General features: G+C 42.9%; 2 protein-coding genes across 2 annotated transcripts; both read left to right on the top strand.

Moving 5' to 3' along the window:
• Positions 1–7483: 7483 nt before the first annotated feature.
• Positions 7484–8410, top strand: LOC132242305 (olfactory receptor 4P4-like). The gene has a single exon (XM_059711205.1). It carries the CDS (start codon positions 7484–7486, stop codon positions 8408–8410), a length of 927 nt encoding a protein of 308 aa, XP_059567188.1.
• Positions 8411–17941: 9531 nt separating this feature from the next.
• LOC132242304 (olfactory receptor 4P4-like) lies at positions 17942–18868 on the top strand. The gene has a single exon (XM_059711204.1). The coding sequence runs from the start codon at positions 17942–17944 to the stop codon at positions 18866–18868; it is 927 nt and encodes a 308-aa protein (XP_059567187.1).
• Positions 18869–19279: the final 411 nt, after the last annotated feature.

Genomic DNA, 19279 nt, shown 5'->3' with positions numbered 1-19279 from the left:
TGGGACAGCGCAGCCACCAGTGCAAGAGCCGCCATTCTGGCCCCCGTGTGCAACCCCAGAAGCCGCCTGCCTGCCGCTCGTAAGTCCGCAGGGAGGCCCTAGAAGCCCCAGAAGCCAGCCAGAAGCCAGTGATAATGCGGGAGATGCGGGTTCCCTGCCCAGGCCTGACACCTCTGGGGGAGGCCTACCCGACTATTGGAGGGTCATGGGGGTCGATGTCTCTGGTCAAGGTGTCAGGCCTGGGCAAGGGGCCTATCTGGCAATCGGAGGGAGATTGGGGTCCTCTTCCAGGCCTGATGCCTGGGCCAGAGGCGTCAGGCCTGGGCGGGGGGCGGAGCCGGCAATCGGAGGGGTCTGGGAGTCCCCTGTATAGGCCTGATGCCTCTGGATGACGCATCATGCCTGGGCGAGGGTGGAGCCGGCCATGGGAGGGAGATGGGTGTCCCCTGCCCAGGCCTGACACCTCTGGTGGAGGCGTCAGGCCTGGGCAAGGGGCCCATCAGATGATTGGAGGATGATGGGGGTTGATGCCTCTGGCCAAGGCGTCAGGCCTGGGCGAGGGCAGAGCCAGTGAATGGAGGGATATCGGGGTCCCCTTCCCAGGCCTGAAGCCTGGGCCAGAGGTGTCAGGCCTGGGCCGGGGGTGCCAAGCTGGCAATTGTCGTGAACTACAGAGGAAACACCTTCTCTGACCACTCATTGGCTAAGCTCCCTGTATGCCACTGGTGATATTCTTAGTAACTTGGTTAATAAGAATCCAAATAGGTGATCTGGGGTTTTTTACCACACTCCTGAAGCAAAAAAGTGAGGTCTGCTGCTCTAGGGTTAAGAAATGTCATATCCTATCCTAGCTGGTTTTGCTCAGTGGATAATGCCTCAGCCTGCCCACTGCTGGGTCTGGGCGCAGTTCTGACTAAGGGCATGTACCTAGGTTGCAGGCTCCTCCCTGGCCTGGGCCCAGGTCAGGGCTCATGCAGGAGGCAACCAATCAAAGTGTTCCTCTCACTTTGATGTTTCTCTCTGTCTTTTCCTTTCTCTTCGACATTCTCTAAAATTCAATGGAAACATATCCTCAGGTGAGGATAAAAAAAGAAAGAAAGAAAGAAATGTCATATCCTATGAAAGACACATCTTGAAAATGCCTAAAGAGAGTTGTTATTTTTTCATGGTGAAGGGACTAGAGTCCGTGTTGATGAAAACACCTTGGTGGCTGCGGTGACTGGCAGTGGCTGTAGCAGTGGGGTGATGGGGCTGGTGCCTTCCCCTGATCAGCCTGGTTGCCTCCCACAAAGGGAGGCCAGACTGTGGCTCAGGCCTGCTCCCCAAGGGGAGCAGGGAGCAGGGAGTAGGACATCCCCTGAGTGCTCCCAGTATGTGATAGGGGGCAAGCTGGGCTGAGGGACCCCCCTCCCCTCCAGTGCCCAAATTTTTGGGCACCGGGCCTCTAATCCTATATAATCTACACTAATAAAAGAGAAACATGGTAATTGGCGTACGACCGCTACCCTTTTCATTGGCTAATCAGCGAGATATGCAAATTAACTGTCAGCCAAGATGGCAGCCAGCAGCCAGGCAGCTTGAAACTAACATGGGGCTTGCTTGCTTCAGTGACGGAGGAAACCAACGTTCCCCGCCTGCGGCTGCAGGCCTCTGAGCCTGCCGTTTCAAACATTGTAACAGATACCGTGGGACTTCAGCCAGCAGATTCCCAACATTGTATGCAAAGGCCAGAAACCTACTTTCAGCCGAGGCCTAAGAGCTGGAGCCAAGCCTCAAGCTAAAGCTGGCCCAGAATAAAAAAAAAAAAAAAAGGAAAAAAGGAGCGGTTGGGAGCTTCAGTCACTCCCAACCTGAAAACAGCCCTCAGCCCCTCACCCAGACTGGCCAGGCACCCCAGTGGGGACCCCCACCCTGAATGGTGTGTGACCAGCTGCAAACTGCCATCATGCCCTCACCCAGGCTGGCCAGGCACCCCAGTGGGGACTCCCACTCTGATCCAGGACACCCTTCAGGGCAAACCAGCCGGCCCCACCCATGCACCGGGCCTCTACCCTATATAGTAAAAGGGTAATATCCCTCCCGGCACTGGGATCAGCATGACAGGGGGCAGCGCCCAAACCCCCTGATCGGCCCTGCTCTGTGCGTGACAGGGTACAGAGCGCCAATCCCCCTGATGGGCCCTGCTCTGTGAGTGACAGGGGGCAGTGCCCCAATCCCCTGATTGGCCCTGCTCTGTTCATGACGGGGTGACGCCGCAACCTCCCGATCGACCCTGCCTTGAGTGTGACAGGGGACGGTGCCCCAACCCCCCAATCGGCCCTACCCTGAGCATGACTGAGGGTGGAATCACAACCTCCCAATCTCCCTGCTCTGTGCATGATGGGGCGGCGCCCTAACTCCCCAATCGGCCCTGCTCTGAGCCCGACCAGGGGCTGCACCTAGGGATTGGGCCTGCTCTCTGCCACCCGGGAGCAGGACTAAGCCAGCAGGTTGTTATCTCCCAAGGGATCCCACACTGCAAGAGGGCACAGACTGGGCGGAGGGACCCCCATATCCCCCCGAGTGCACAAATTTTTGTGCACCGGGCCTCTAGTAAAAGGATAATAGGCAAACTGACCCTAACAGCAGAATGACCAGAACAACCACTGGACCAGTCACTATGAGGTGCACTGACCACCTCTTGGTCCCTCCCCTCATCAATCAGGCACTGATCACCCAATGGCGAATGGGGAACCGGGGGGAAGGGGCATGGCAAGCTGTGGGCAGCTAAGGGAGATGGCCCTGATCACAGGCCAGGCCTAGGGACCATAGCTGCACATGAATTTTGTGCGCTGGGCCTCTTCTACACTAATAAAAGGGAAACATGCAAATTGAAAGTACCTCCGTTATGCCCACCAGTCCATCAGGGCGAGTATGCAAATTAACCCAACAATGATGGCAGGGGCCATGGAGCTGGAGGCTTGGGTTGCCCTGGTGACGGGGGAAGCCAAGCATCCTGCCCGAGCTGGCCCCTGCTCAAGGAGGGACTGGGGCCTGGGTCACCAGAGACCTTGGGAAGCGGGGTGGTCAGCGCCAGACACCACCCGAAGGGTGTGGGCCCTAATCAGGGACCCGGGAAGGCAGGCTGAGCAGCGTCAGATGTCGCCGCCAGACGCTGCCCGTGGGTTAATTTGCATATGCAGGCACAGAGCGAAGACTGAAGACAACTGAAGACTGAAGAGGCTTGGCTTCTCTGCTGCAGCTGGACCAAAGGCCTGGGTCCTAGGAGCCCGAGGAAAACCGGTGCCAGCAGCCAAGGGAAGGAAGACCTATTGTGCGAATGTTCTTGCAACGGGCCTCTAGTTAATAAATATTAGCCTTGGACATGGAAGCAAAAGGAGGCTCTTAAGAAATATAATCAGTGTATTAGGGTTTATCCCTGCATAGAAAGTAATAAAGCTACTTTTAAGTCCATTTGGTTACTGACCATAAAACTTACATTTAATACTTAACATCACATATTTGAAGCAATTTAAAGGGATTTCTTTGACAGCACACTTGAAAAGTCGAAGCAAGAGCAAATTAAAATCACCAGTTTTTTTCATTGGTCTTATCCAAGAATCACCATGGGGATTGCCTGTGAGATGGCACCCAGGTCCTCTCATGCCCTTAAATACTCCTGACTGCAGCTTCCCCAGGTGCCTCCAAGCCCCATGCACTGATGGAGCTGGGCCTTGCTGCTCATTACTATGTTGGAGGGAAAAAAGATGAGAGCTTTTGGCGTTTCCCCTGCAGTTTGTGATGTAATGCTCATTCCTTTTATGTGTATACAGAAAGTTAATTTTCAAAATATATTTATTTTAAATATAATTTGAAAGCTGGATACAAAGCATGAGACTTTTTTCATTGCCTTTCTCCCCTAAGAGATCTATTTGATTTAGAATAGATTTTTTTTTGTCTTTTGGCATGAGTTCAAGAAGACAAGAATTTCCCTTCAGGTATTGATTGGAATGAACTGATATTCAATATGTGAGTTCCTATTTTTTCTATTCCTTTTATGTCTTTTCTTTCCTTCCTTTTTTGCTTTTGAATGCCCAAATCTAAGTAAACTTAGTTCTTTGAGTAGCTATGGAATAATCTATCCTTATCTGCTTCTTTTTTTAGGAAATGATATTTTCCATAAATATGTGTTCTAAAAATATATCTCCCTGGTATCTATTTCTTTTATAACTTTTATGGGCTTCTAATTCATGTAAAAATTGGCATTTTAATAGTTTACAAAATGATTTTAAGAGGTCTGTTTTAACAGGAAATGAACAAGGGGAATGCTCTCTTGAAATCTGGCTTGAAACTTGAGATTGTTAGATGCTAGGACAGGAGGCTATGAGAAATAGTGGTGTTTTGTACTCTACTTCAGATAGAAAAGCAATGATACAAAACTATAAAAGTTTGAAAAAATGATCAAATAATTGACGACAGCAATAATAAAAAGAATAAATATTGTAAAACATGGAAAATTAATTGATGACTTTGATACATTAATTGATAAATCATTTAGTATATCACTTGATTTGGAAACATTAGTTATTTGCAGGTGGAAGAATCCATGAATACTAATATTCCTATTTCCTGGAGAGGAAATAGATATACATGTATCTATAAAATAGCACTGAGGTCATCTGTTCTTCAAGGGTGATGAGGGCACTATAATTTTCAGTTCTTTCCTGTGACTAAATCTGTCTTCATACTCAAAATACATCTTAGTGATTTGTATCATGGTAGATGTGTCATATGGAGCCAAAATTTAAATTTCTGTCTACATTTCCATAATAAGAACATATCACATCTTATTTCTGTTCTACTGTCAGGTATTTAGATCACGTCTATCTTCCAAATTTAAATGAGTCTTCAACAAACACACTTCTGAATGCTTTCTGGATAGTTTTGCTCAGTTGCTCATAAAGTTTTATATGAACAGACTTAAAATTGTACTTTTATGAAGTTGATAAGTGTGAATAGTATTTCATTACTGTTTAGTTTGCATTTCCCTGAATATACTTATATATGTTTTGGCCAGCTGGAATTTCCTTTCTGTATATTGCTTAGTAAAAGGTTTTGCTGTTTTAGAAAAATAGGTTACTTAATTATGTATTATTGATTTACAAGATTCATAAATATCCCCATTTTGCCACTCTTAAAAATTTTGATTCAAATGGATTTGTCACAGAAATGTTAGACATATTATATATATTTTACAAATTTGCCTTTTGTGCTTTGCTTAAAGAAATGTTCCTACTTAAGATATAAACCCATTCTAAATTTTTCTTAAATATTTTTCTTATTTTACTTGGTACATTTGCATATTCAGCCATGTAGAACATAATTTTTTGTGCCCTTGAGGAATATATTTGTTCCCCAAAAGGAGATTCAGAGTCCTAAATCAGTTACTAATAAGTTTTTTATTTCATATCAGTTTGAAATCCCAACTTAAACATGGAATGAATTCCAGTATATTTATGTGTTTATTTATTGACTGCCTTTAAGTCCACTGTTGTGTCTTTATCAACAACTCTTTCTTTGCCATAGCTTGATAACATATTTCTGTTCTGAGAAGGAATGTCTACCATCTTCTCTCTTCCTTTAAAAAGTTAGTTTAGCTATTCTGGATGTGAAGTGTTTCTGAACTTTGGAACCAACTTTTCAAATTTTACAAAAAGCTTTGTCAGAATTTTTGTTTTAATTATTGACTGTATTGTTTAATTTGGAAAGAATTGACATCTTTTTTATGGCTATTCCTTAACCATAAACCTGGTCTATCTTTTTATGATTGCAATCCTTTTGTATATATAAATATAATTCTGTATTCAAGTAAGGGATTCTATTTTTTAGGCTAAAATAGGTAACTCACAGTTAAAAAGAACTTTTAAATGTTTATTTTAAACAAATTGTATTACAGCTCAGGACAATTGCATTTGGAGTTTTGTGATAGTTCCAGAGATTTTGCAAGAAGTTAGATCGCAGGGTATTACTTGGGGTTGATGGATGGAGTTCAAATAAAAGTCCATGAACTCCCTAAAATCGTATTAAAATGATCTTTGTATGCCAAATGTTCATTTTTCTAAAACAATTTCATAGGAATTCAGATGAAGTAAAAGACATTGTTCAATTAACATTATTACCCTTCATAAACAGGCTAATCAATGTGTAGGATTTATTTTTTGTAAAACTGAGCTTTGGGTTTAGCAATTTTGTGATATATTTCAGATCAGGTTGCAGAGAGGGAGTAAGAGATGGTGTATAATATTCTGCACCAAAGAAGCACTTCCTTGTAACCAAAATATTCCAAGGACTTGGGCCAATGAGTGTGCAGTAAGCCTGGGAAGGAAAAAAAGTGGTTCAGTTCAAGGAGCTGCAAAGTGGTGAAACAGATGGAGTGAAAAAGGATTTCTGGATGCAGTTAGCTCCTTCAAGAGTGTGTCCTAAAAGCAAGTACCGGAAAGGTTGACTGAAGGACAAAAACGGTGAGAACTCCTGGGTTAGACTGGAAAGTGAACTGGGAAATAAGGTCAATTTCAGGAAGCAGTAAATGCATTAAAAGTCCCTACAATGCAGCAACACTCCCCCCCAAAGACCTGCTGTTGCTCTTTTTCTCCCTCCACTTAAAAAATATGTTCATGAAAAGGTTCTTTTTAAAAAAACTTTTTTTGAATTTTTTGGGTTGACATTGGTTAATAAAGTTGTATAGGTTTCGATGTACATTTCTACATATGTGTCATCTGTATATTGTATTGTGTGTTCACCACACAAAGCCAAATCTCCTTCTATACACATTTATCCTCCCTTCACCCTCTTCTACTTCCTTCCACCCCTCGTTCACTCTGGTAATCACCACACTGTTGTCTGTGTCTATGAGGTTTTTCTTTTTCTTTGCTTAAGGCCTTTACCTCGAAAAATGTATAAAGGTTCTATGAGCACTTTCTGAAATTGTCACCCAGATGTCCAATATTTAAAATTATGAGCTCACTGAAGTCTAAGGACAATACTGAACTTTCAGGATTTAGCACAGGTTTAGTCATTGGAAAGGACTGAGATTATAGTGAGGTCACAGCCCTTGAAGAACAGATTTAAAAATCACTCTTAAGTTATAATACTAAAATTGCCTCTCAAGAATTTTTCAGAAAAAGGACTTTTCATCTTTTAAGTATTCATTGTGTTGTTCATGGTACATGAGGGACTTGGGATTTATCATGATTGAAATTAATTGATTATTTGTTCTTTTATTGTTACCCTCTGTTTGTCCAAATGAACTGCACTGTACTTGTAGATAGAGATCCTATTTTGGACACTGCTTACCCTTAGCACCAATTATAGTGATTGCATCATGATAAATGATCAATGCATATTTATTGACTAGATCAGTGACTTTTAAGTCAATAATTTCAGAAAGTTGAGTGTTTCAGGTATATTAACTTCCTCCCTCTATCTGGTCAAACCCACAGAAGCCATGGGACAGGACAACATCACAGAGTTTATCCTCCTGGGACTTTTTAGTGGTGAGGATGCAAAGGTTGCCTGCTTTGTGCTCTTCTCACTGTGCTATATTACTGTTCTCTCAGGAAACCTGCTCATTCTTGTCACCATCAGGGGCAGCTGCCTCAGTGAAAAGCCCATGTACTTTTTCCTGAGCTACCTGTCCTTCATGGATGTCTGCTTCACCTCCACGGTGGCCCCCAAACTGATCACAGACTTACTAGCCCAGCGGAAGACCATCTCCTACAACAGCTGCATGGCCCAGATGTTTTATGCACACTTTTTTGGTGGCACTGAGATCTTCATCTTGGTGACCATGGCATATGACCGCTATGTAGCCATCTGCAGACCTCTTTACTACATGGTCATCATGAGCAGAAAGGCATGCTATGTCCTTGTGATGGCCTCTGTCATTGGGGGTTTTATCCATTCCATCCTGCATGTATTGATTATTGTCCAACTTCCCTTCTGTGGCCCCAATCAGATAGACCACTATTTCTGTGATGTATTCCCCCTGCTGAAGCTGGCCTGCACCGACACGAGCCTGATGATTATTGCAATCATTTCCACCACCGGAGTGTTGTCCATTCTGACCTTTGTTTCCTTGGTAATTTCTTACATCATCATCCTGTCCACACTGAGGACACGCTCCTCCGAGGGCTGCCGCAAAGCCCTCTCCACCTGCGGCTCGCACATCACTGTCGTGTTCATGTTCTTCTTGCCCGTCATCTTCACGTATGTCCCCACAGCTGATTCTGTCAATAACGACAAGGTCTTTGCCTTGTTTTACACCATGATCGCCCCCATGTTTAACCCTCTCATCTACACGCTGAGAAACACGGACATGAAGAATGCCATGAGGAAAGTGTGGTGCCGAGACAAATTATTGGAAGGTAAATGAAGCCTGTGGTGTGTGAGCCCATTGCAGGCCTCTTGTATGTACAGAATTGTTAATGTCAGCAAATGCAGCAGGTACCGAGAGGCGGCATGCTGCCTTCAAAGGTCGCATGCTTGAAGAGACAAGTCCCTCAGCCACTCTCCTTCTCTTCCTTTCCCTTTATAAGCCTGAGTTCAACGGAGTGGATCAGGCAATCTCCAGGTCCCCTGAAGCTCTGACATTGGAATTTATGTCGGGCATTTGGAATATTCTGCCCATCATAGTCTCAGACATAGTGAGCATGACAGCACTTTTATCAGGGAAAATTGTAAAGACTGTATGGTTTGTTAGTTGTGCCCTGCTTCCAGAAACAGATATCTTGACTGCGACACCTCTCACAGAATGATGGAGGTCCGAAACAGTTTCTTTTTTCAAGTTTCCATTGCAATAAAAATACTTTCACATGTTGCTGAATATTTAACTCCTTACATTAACAAATCATACTTCTAAAATGGTGCAATGCAATGTAATTATACTCTTTGCACTATACTTACAGCAGTAATTGTAATTAACTCTTAGTTCCCTATCAGCGGTATTCCTGTAATTGGGAATTTCAAGTGAGATGATGAACATCTTTTTTCAATCCCACAATGTAATTCTATGACTGTATTTATGACTTCATTTTAAAATGCTCCACGAGTGTACAAATTGATGCTCTTTATAAATGAGCAAAATGGAAAATGTTAAATCCTGTGTAAGGCCTTGAGCTAATGAAGGCACAATGCTAAAGGGGTGAATATTCATGGGTGCATTTTGTTAATCCTTGGTGCTCCTTATGCAAATGGCATATGCTGAAGTTTTCTACAACAATGCAAATCTGTCTCCTTTCCACTCAGGCAGGCTCTGATACTAGGAAGCAATAAAGAAGATTGAACTAAGAAGCAGGTATAGCCAACTGAAAACAGGAGTAGGCCAAGATCATTTTTGGTACATTGATGTGGTTCCTTAATTTATGCAAGAATCCTCCAGCTTTGTGAATTGGAATGAACTTCTGACTTTATCTAGGGCTGTCCATTAGCGCAATGTACACCTGAGGAACTGGGCCTAGAGGTGGGGGCACCAAGATTTCAAATATGAGAGACACCGACCTTATATATTCTCATGCTCATCCTCTTCACCACAGTCCCCACTAAGAAATTGTATTGTATGTACTGCATGTATAATTGTCCTCTGTGCGACAGGAATCCAAGTTTTCAGGTGAGGGTGGCATTTGCAGAGGTTAGCAATAGGTTGATGAAGATTATCACAATAGTTTCTCTCTTCCAAAAGAACCCTGCCATGTGTAAACCCTGCCTGAAAAATTAGGGAGCTTAGAGCTAAAGAGGAGAAAGGAAAATAATGAGGTATATTGACCAGGAGATAAAGACAAAAGTAGATCAAGTCAGGGTTTAATTTTGATGTTGACCTTGTAGAATTATCCAATTCAGAAAGGTGAAGATGAACAGAATTGTCTATAGCTGTATGGGCAGGTGTCTCACTCAGATGTTTATTTTAATAAGCCCATTATTGCAGTGTATGTAGGCCACATTCTATGGTAATCCTACATGATAATAGACAAACATGATAATTGACTGTACCTTCACTGCACCTCCTGTCGTCTAACCAGGATGATATGCAAATTAACTGCCAACCAAGATGGTTGCTAATTTGCATACTGCATGCAGGGCGGGACAGTGCAGCCGCCAGTGCAAGAACTGCCATCCCGGCCTCCGTGTGTGACCCTAGAAGCCGCCTGCCTGCTGCTTGTCGGGCCGCAGGCTGGCCATAGAAGCCCCAGAAGCTGGCCAGAAGTCGGTGATGGGGGGGGATGCGGGTCCCCTGCCCAGGCCTGACATCTCTGGCGGAGGCCGGTCCGACAATTGGAGGGTCATGGTGGTCAATGTCTCTGGTCAAGGTTTCAGGCCTTGGCAAGGGGCATATCTGGCAATCGGAGGGAGATTGGGGTCCTCTTCCAGAACTGATGCCTGGGCCAGAGGCGTCAGGCCTGGGCGGGGGGCGGAGCCGGCAATCGGAGGGGTCTGGGAGTCCCTTGCACAGCCCTGATGCCTCTGGCTGATGCATTATGCCTGGGCAAGGGTGGAGCCGGCCATGGGAGGGAGATGGGTGTCCCCTGCCCAGGCCCGACACCTCTGGTGGAGGCGTCTGGCCTGGGCAAGGAGCCCGATCAGATGATTGGAGGATGATGGGGGTCGACGCATCTGGCCAGGGCAGAGCCAGTGAACGGAGGGATATGGGGGTCCCCTTCCCAGGCCTGACGCCTGGGCCAGAGGCTTCAGGCCTGGGCCAGGGGTGCCAAGCTGGCGATTGGCATGAACTACAGAGGAAACACCTTCTCTGACCACTCATTGGCTAAGCTCCCTGTATGCCACTGGTAATATTCTTAGTAACTTGTGTAATAAGGATCCAAATAGGTGATCTAGGGTTTTTTACCACACTCCTGAAGAAAAAAAGGAAGGTCTGCTGCTCTAGGGTTAAGAAATGTCATATCCTGTCCTAGCTGGTTTTGCTCAGTGGATATTGCCTCGGCCTGCCCTCTGCTGGGTCTGGGTTCAATTCTGACTAAGGGCATGTACCTAGGTTGCAGGCTCCTCCCTGGCCTGGGCCCAGGTCAGGGCTCATGCAGGAGGCAACCAATCAAAGTGTTCCTCTCACTTTGATGTTTCTCTCTGTCTTTTCCTTTCTCTTCCACATTTTCTAAAATTCAATGGAAATATATCCTGAGGTGAGGGTAAAAGAAGAAAGAAAGAAAGAAATGTCATATCCTATGAAAGAAAAATCTTGAAAATGCCTAAAGAAAGTTGTCATTTTTTCATGGTGAAGGGACTGGAGTCCGTGTTGATGAAAACACCTTAGAGGCTGCGGTGACTGGCAGTGGCTGCAGCAGTGGGGTGATGGGGCTGGTGCCTTCCCCTGATCAGCCTGGTTGCCTCCCACAAAGGGAGGCCAGACTGTGGCTTAGACCCTCTCTAAAAGGGGAGCAGGGAGCAGGGAGTAGGACATCCCCTGAGTGCTCCCAGTATGTGATAGGGGGCAAGCTGGGCTGAGGGACCCCCCTCCCCTCCAGTGCCCAAAAATTTGGGCACCAGGCCTCTAATCCTATATAATAAAAGGATTATATGCAAATTGACTGTAACAGCAGAATGACCAGAACAACCACTGGACCAGTCACTATGTGGTGCATTGACCACCTCTTGGTCCCTCCCCTCATCAATCAGGCACTGATCACCCAATGGCGAATGGGGAACCAGGGGCTGGGTGGTGGGGGGCATGGCCAGCTGTGGGGAGCTGGGGAAGATGGCCCTGTTCACAGGCCAGGCCTAGGGTCCATAGCTACACATGAATTTTGTGCGCTGGGCCTCTTCTACACTAATAAAAGGGAAACATGCAAATTGACAGTACCTCCGTTATGCCCATCAGTCTATCAGGGTGAGAATGCAAATTAACCCAACAAAGATGGCAGGGGCCATGGAGCTGGAGGCTTGGGTTGCCCTGGTGATGGAGGAAGCCAAGCTTCCTGTGCGAGCTGGCCGCTGCTCAAGGAGGGGCTGAGGCCTGGGTCACCAGAGACCTTGGGAGGCGGGGTGGTCAGTGCCAGACACCACCCGAAGGGTGTGGGCCCTAATCAGGGACCCGGGAAGGCAGGCTGAGCAGCGTCAGATGTCGCCGCCAGACGCTGCCTGTGGGTTAATTTGCATATGCAGGCACGGAGCGAAGACTGAAGACAACTGAAGACTGAAGAGGCTTGGCTTCTCTGCTGCAGCTGGACCAAAGGCCTGGGTCCTAGGAGCCCGAGGAAAACCGGTGCCAGCAGCCAAGGGAAGGAAGACCTATTGTGCGAATGTTCTTGCAACGGGCCTCTAGTTAATAAATATTAGCCTTGGACATGGAAGCAAAAGGAGGCTCTTAAGAAATATAATCAGTGTATTAGGGTTTATCCCTGCATAGAAAGTAATAAAGCTACTTTTAAGTCCATTTGGTTACTGACCATAAAACTTACATTTAATACTTAACATCACATATTTGAAGCAATTTAAAAGGATTTCTTTGACAGCACACTTGAAAAGTCGAAGCAAGAGCAAATTAAAATCACCAGTTTTTTTTCATTGGTCTTGTCCAAGAATCACCATGGGGATTGCCTGTGAGATGGCACCCAGGTCCTCTCATGCCCTTAAATACTCCTGACTGCAGCTTCCCCAGGTGCCTCCAAGCCCCGTGCACTGATGGAGCTGGGCCTTGCTGCTCATTACTGTGTTGGAGGGAAAAAAGATGAGAGCTTTGGGTGTTTCCCCTGCAGTTTGTGATATAATGCTCATTCCTTTTATGTGTATACAGAAAGTTAATTTTCAAAATATATTTATTTTAAATATAATTTGAAAGCTGGATACAAAGCATGAGTCTTTTTTTCATTGCCTTTCTCCCCTAAGAGATCCATTTGATTTAGAATAGATTTTTTTTTGTCTTTTGGCATGAGTTCAAGAAGACAAGAATTTCCCTTCAGGTATTGATTGGAATGAACTGATATTCAATATGTGAGTTCCTATTTTTTCTTTTCCTTTTATATCTTTTCTTTCCTTCCTTTTTTGCTTTTGAATGCCCAAATCTAAGTAAACTTAGTTCTTTGAGTAGCTATGGAATAATCTATCCTTATCTGCTTCTTTTTTTAGGAAATCATATTTTCCATAAATATGTGTTCTAAAAATGTATCTCCTTGGTAACTATTTCTTTTATAACTTTTATGTCAAAATTGGCATTTTAATAGTTTACAAAATGATTTTAAGAGGTCTGTTTTAACAGGAAATGAACAAGGGAATGCTCTCTTGAAATCTGGCTTGAAACTTGAGATTGTTAGATTGTTAGATGCTAGGACAGGCGGCTATGAGAAATAGTGGTGTCTTGTACTCTACTTCAGATAGGAAAGCAATGATACAAAACTATAAAAGTTTGTAAAAATGATCAAATAATTGACGAAGACAGCAATAATAAAAAGAATAAATATTGTAAAACATGGAAAATTAATTGATGACTTTGATACATTAATTGATAAACAATTTAGTATATCACTTGATTTAAAAACATTAGTTATTTGCAGGTGGAAGAATCCATGAATACTAATATTCCTATAAAATAGCACTGAGGTCATCTGTTCTTCAAGGGTGATGAGGGCACTATAATTTTCAGTTCTTTCATGTGACTAAATTTCTCTTCATACTCAAAATACATCTTAGTGATTTGTATCATGGTAGATGCGTCATATGGAGCCAAAATTTAAATTTCTGTCTACTTTTCCATAATAAGAACATATCACATCTTATTTCTGTTCTACTGTCAGGTATTTAGATCACTTCTATCTCCCAAATTTAAATGAGTCTTCAACAAACACACTTCTGAATGCTTCTGGATAGTTTTGCTCAGTTGCTCATAAAGTTTTATATGAACAGACTTATTTGTGCTTTGCTTAAATAAATGTTCCTACTTAAGATATAAACCCATTATAAATTTTTCTTAAATATTTTTCTTATTTTACTTGATACATTTGCATATTCAGCCATGTAGAACATAATTTTTTGTGCCTTTGAGGAATATATTTGTTCCCCAAAAGGAGATTCAGAGTCCTAACATCAGTTACTAATAAGTCCATTATTTCATATCAGTTTGAAATCCCAACTTAAACATGGAATGAATTCCAGTATATTTATGTGTTTATTTATTGACTGCCTTTAAGTCCACTGTTGTGTCTCTATCAACAACTCTTTCTTTGCCATAGCTTGATAACATATTTCTGTTCTGAGAAGGAATGTCTACCTTCTTCTGTCTTCCTTTAAAAAGTTAGCTTAGCTATTCTGGATATGAAGTGTTTCTGAACTTTGGAACCAACTTTTCAAATTTTACAAGAATTTTGTTTTAATTATTGACTGTATTGTTTAATTTGGAAATAATTGACATCTTTTTTATTGCTATTCCTTAACCATAAACCTGGTATATCTTTTTATGATTGCAATCCTTTTATATATTTAAATATAATTCTGTATTCAAGTAAGGGATTCTATTTTTTAGGCTAAAATAGGTAACTCACAGTTAAAAAGAACTTTTAATTGTTTATTTTATTATTATTATTTTTTTATTTTTTTATTTTTTTATTATTTATTGCTTAAAGTATTACAAAGGGTATTACATATGTATCCATTTTATCCCCCCGCCCTAGACAGTCCCCTAGCCTCCCCTATCACCCAGTGTCTTATGTCCATTGGTTATGCTTATATGCATGCATACAAGTCCTTTAGTTGATCTCTTACCCCCCTACCTCCTGCCCCCCAACCCTCCCCGGCCTTCCCGCTGCAGTTTTACAATCTGTTTGAGGAAGCTCTGACTCTGTATCTATTATTGTTCAAAAGTTTATAATGGTCTCTATTGTCCATGAATGAGTGAGATCATGTGGTATTTTTCCTTTATTGACTGGCTTATTTCACTTAGCATAATGCTCTCCAGTTCCATCCATGACGTTGCAAATGGTAAGAGTTCCTTCCTTTTTAGAGCAGCATAGTATTCCATCGTGTAGATGTACCACAGTTTTCTAATCCATTCATCTACTGATGGGCACTTAGGCTGTTTCCAGATCTTAGCTATGGTGAATTGTGCTGCTATGAACATAGGGGTGCATATATCCTTTCTGATTGGTGTTTCTGGTTTCTTGGGATATATTCCTAGAAGTGGGATCACAGGGTCAAATGGGAGTTCCATTTTCAGTTTTTTAAGGAAACTCCATACTGTCTTCCATAGTGGCTGCACCAGTCTGCATTCCCACCAGCAGTGCACAAGTGTTCCTTTTTCCCCACATCCTCTCCAGCACTTGTCGTTTGTTGATTTGTTGATGATAGCCAGTCTGACAGGTCTGAGATGGTACCTCATTGCTGTTTTGATTTGCATCTCTCGGATGATTAGTGACTTGGAGCATGTTTTCATATGTCTCTTGGCTTTCTGAATGTCCTCTTTTGAAAGGTGTCTATTTAGGTCCTTTGCCCATTTTTTGATTGGATTGTTTATCTTCCTTTTGTTAAGTTGTATGAGTTCCCTATAAATTTTGGAGATTAGGCCCTTATCAGATATGTCATTGGCAAATATGTTTTCCCACACAGTGGGTTTTCTCGTTGTTTTGTTGATGGTTTCTTTTGCTGTGCAGAAGCTTTTTATTTTGATGTAGTCCCATTTGTTCATTTTTTCTTTAGTTTCAAGTGCCCTAGGAGCTGTATCAGTGAAGAAATTGCTTCGGCATATGTCTGAGATTTTCTTGCCTTTGGATTCTTCTAGAATTTTTATGGTTTCCTGTCGTACATTTAAGTCCTTTATCCATTTTGAGTTTATTTTTGTGTATGGTGTAAGTTGGTGGTCGAGTTTCATTTTCTTGCATATATCTGTCCAATTTTCCCAACACCATTTATTGAAGAGACTATCTTGGCTCCATTGTATGTTCTTGCCTCCTTTGTCAAATATTAATTGAGCATATTGGTTCGGGCCGATTTCTGGGCTCTCTATTCTATTCCATTGATCTATATGCCTATTCTTGTGCCAGTACCAGGCAGTTTTGAGAACAGTGGCTTTGTAATACAACTTGATATCTGGTATTGAGATCCCACCTACTTTGTTCTTTTTCAGGATTGCTGCAGCTATTCGGGGTAATTGTTTATTTTAAACAAATTGTATTACAGCTCAGGACAATTGCAATTGGAGTTTTGTGATAGTTCCAGAGATTTTGCATGAAGTTAGATCAAGGGTATTACTTGGGGTTGATGGATGGAATTCAAATAAAAAAAATCCATGAACTCCCTAAAATCCTATTAAAATTATCTTTGTATGCCAAATGTTCATTTTTCTAAAACAATTTCATAGGAATTCAGATGAAGTAAAAGACATTGTTCAATTACCTTTATAATCCTTCATAAACAGGCTAATCAATGTGTAGAATTTATTTTTTGTAAAACTGAGCTTTGAGTTTAGCAATTTTGTGATATATTATAGATCAGGTTGCAGAGAGGAAGTCAGAGATGGTGTATAATATTTTGCACCAAAGAAGCACTTCCTTGTAACTAAAATATTCCAAAGACTTGGGCCAATGAGTGTGCAGTAAGCCTGGGAAGGAAAAAAAGTGGTTCAGTTCAAGGAGCTGCAAGGTGGTGAAACAGATGGAGTGAAAAAGGATTTCTGGATGCAGTTAGCTCCTTCAAGAGTGTGTCCTAAAAGCAAGCACCGGAAAGGTTGACTGAAGGACAAAAACGGTGAGAACTCCTGGGTTAGACTGGAAAGTGAACTGGGAAATAAGGTCAATTTCAGGAAGCGGTAAATGCATTAAAAGTCCCTACAATGCAGCAACACTTCCCCCCAAAGACCTGCTTGTTGCTCTTTTTCTCCCTCCACTTAAAAAATATGTTCATGAAAAGACTCTTTTTTTTAAAAAAAATATATATACTTTATTGATTTTTTACAGAGAGGAAGGAAGAGGGATAGAGAGTTAGAAACATCGATGAGAGAGAAACATTGATCAGCTGCTTCCTGCACACCCCCTACTGGGGATGTGCCTACAAACAAGGTACATGCCCTTGACCAGAATCAAACCTGGGACTCCTACATTCCCCAAGACGACGCTCTATCCACTGAGCCAAACCGGTTAGGGCATGAAAAGGTTCTTTTTAAAAAAACTTTTTCTTGAATTTTTTGGGTCGATATTGGTTAATAAAGTTATATAGGTTTCAGATGTACAATTCTACATATGTGTCATCTGTATATTGTATTGTGTGTTCACCACCCAAAGCCAAATCTCCTTCTATCTCCATTTATCGTCCCTTCACCCTCTTGTACCTCCTTACACCCACGTTCCCTCTGGTAATCACCACACTGTTGTCTGTATCTATGAGGTTTTTCTTTTTCTTTGCTTAAGGCCTTTACCTCGAAAAATGTATAAAGGTTCTATGAGCACTTTCTGAAATTGTCACCCAGATGTCCAATATTTAAAATTATGAGCTCACTGAAGTCTAAGGACAATACTGAAATTTCAGGATTTAGCACAGGTTTAGTCATTGGAAAGGACTGAGATTATAGTGAGGTCACAGCCCTTGAAGAACAGATTTAAAAATCACTCTTAAGTTATAATACTAAAATTGCCTCTCAGGAATTTTTCAGAAAAAGGACTTTTCATCTTTTAAGTATTCATTGTGTTTTCATGGTACATGTGGGACTTGGATTTATCATGATTGCAATTAATTGATTATTTGTTCTTTTATTTTTACCCTCTGTTTGTCCAAATGAACTGCACTGTACTTGTAGATAGAGATCCTATTTTGTACACTGCTTACCCTTAGCACCAATTATAGTGATTGCATCATAATAAATGATCAATGCGTATTTATTGACTAGATCAGTGACTTTTAAGTCAATAATTTCAGAAAGTTGAGTGTTTCAGGTATATTAACTTCCTCCCTCTATCTGGTCAAACCCACAGAAGCCATGGGACAGGACAACATCACAGAATTTATCCTCCTGGGACTTTTTAGTGGTGAGGAGGCAAAGGTTGCCTGCTCTGTGCTCTTCTCACTGTGCTATATTGCTGTTCTCTCAGGAAACCTGCTCATTCTTGTCACCATCAGGGGCAGCTGCCTCAGTGAAAAGCCCATGTACTTTTTCCTGAGCTACCTGTCCTTCATGGATGTCTGCTTCACCTCCACGGTGGCCCCCAAACTGATCACAGACTCACTGGCCCAGCGGAAGACCATCTCCTACAACAGCTGCATGGCCCAGATGTTTTATGCACACTTTTTTGGTGGCACTGAGATCTTCATCTTGGTGGCCATGGCATATGACCGCTATGTAGCCATCTGCAAACCCCTTTACTACATGGTCATCATGAGCAGAAAGGCGTGCTATGTCCTTGTGATGGCCTCTGTCATTGGGGGTTTTATCCATTCCATCCTGCATGTATTGATTATTGTCCAACTTCCCTTCTGTGGCCCCAATCAGATAGACCACTATTTCTGTGATGTATTCCCCCTGCTGAAGCTGGCCTGCACCGACACAAGCCTGTTGATTATTTCGATCATTACCACCACCGGGGTGCTGTCCATTCTGACCTTTGTTGCCTTGGTAATTTCTTACATCATCATCCTGTCCACACTGAGGACACGCTCCTCCGAGGGCTGCCGCAAAGCCCTCTCCACCTGCGGCTCGCACATCACTGTCGTGTTCATGTTCTTCTTGCCCCTCATCTTCACCTATGTCCCCACAGCCGATTCTGTCAATAACGACAAGGTCTTTGCCTTGTTTTACACCATGATCGCCCCCATGTTTAACCCTCTCATCTACACGCTGAGAAACACAGACATGAAGAATGCCATGAGGAAAGTGTGGTGCCGAGACAAATTATTGGAAGGTAAATGAAGCCTGTGGTGTGTGAGCCCATTGCAGGCCTCTTGTATGTACAGAATTGTTAATGTCAGCAAATGCAGCAGGTACCCAGAGGCAGCATGCTGCCTTCAAAGGTCGCATGCTTGAAGAGACAAGTCCCTCAGCCACTCTCCTTCTCTTCCTTTCCCTTTATAAGCCTGAGTCAAATGGAGTGAATCAGGCAATCTCCAGGTCCCCTGAAGCTCTGACATTGGAATTTATGTCGGGCATTTGGAATATTCTGCCCATCATAGTCTCAGACATAGTGAGCATGACAGCACTTATATCAGGGAAAATTGTAAAGATTGCATGGTTCAGTAGTTGTACCCTGCTTCCAGAAACAGATATCTTGACTGCGACACCTCTCACAGATAGATGGAGGTCCTAAACACTTTCTTTTTCCAA

The sequence above is a fragment of the Myotis daubentonii genome, chromosome 9, assembly GCF_963259705.1.
Source record: "Myotis daubentonii chromosome 9, mMyoDau2.1, whole genome shotgun sequence".
Taxonomy (NCBI): domain Eukaryota; kingdom Metazoa; phylum Chordata; class Mammalia; order Chiroptera; family Vespertilionidae; genus Myotis; species Myotis daubentonii.
This window is presented reverse-complemented; position numbering and strand designations above follow the sequence as displayed.

Bases quoted from the DNA above. Each gene is read 5' to 3' on its own strand.
- LOC132242305 (XM_059711205.1), top strand. From the start codon at position 7,484: ATGGGACAGGACAACATCACAGAGTTTATCCTCCTGGGACTTTTTAGT.
- LOC132242304 (XM_059711204.1), top strand. From the start codon at position 17,942: ATGGGACAGGACAACATCACAGAATTTATCCTCCTGGGACTTTTTAGT.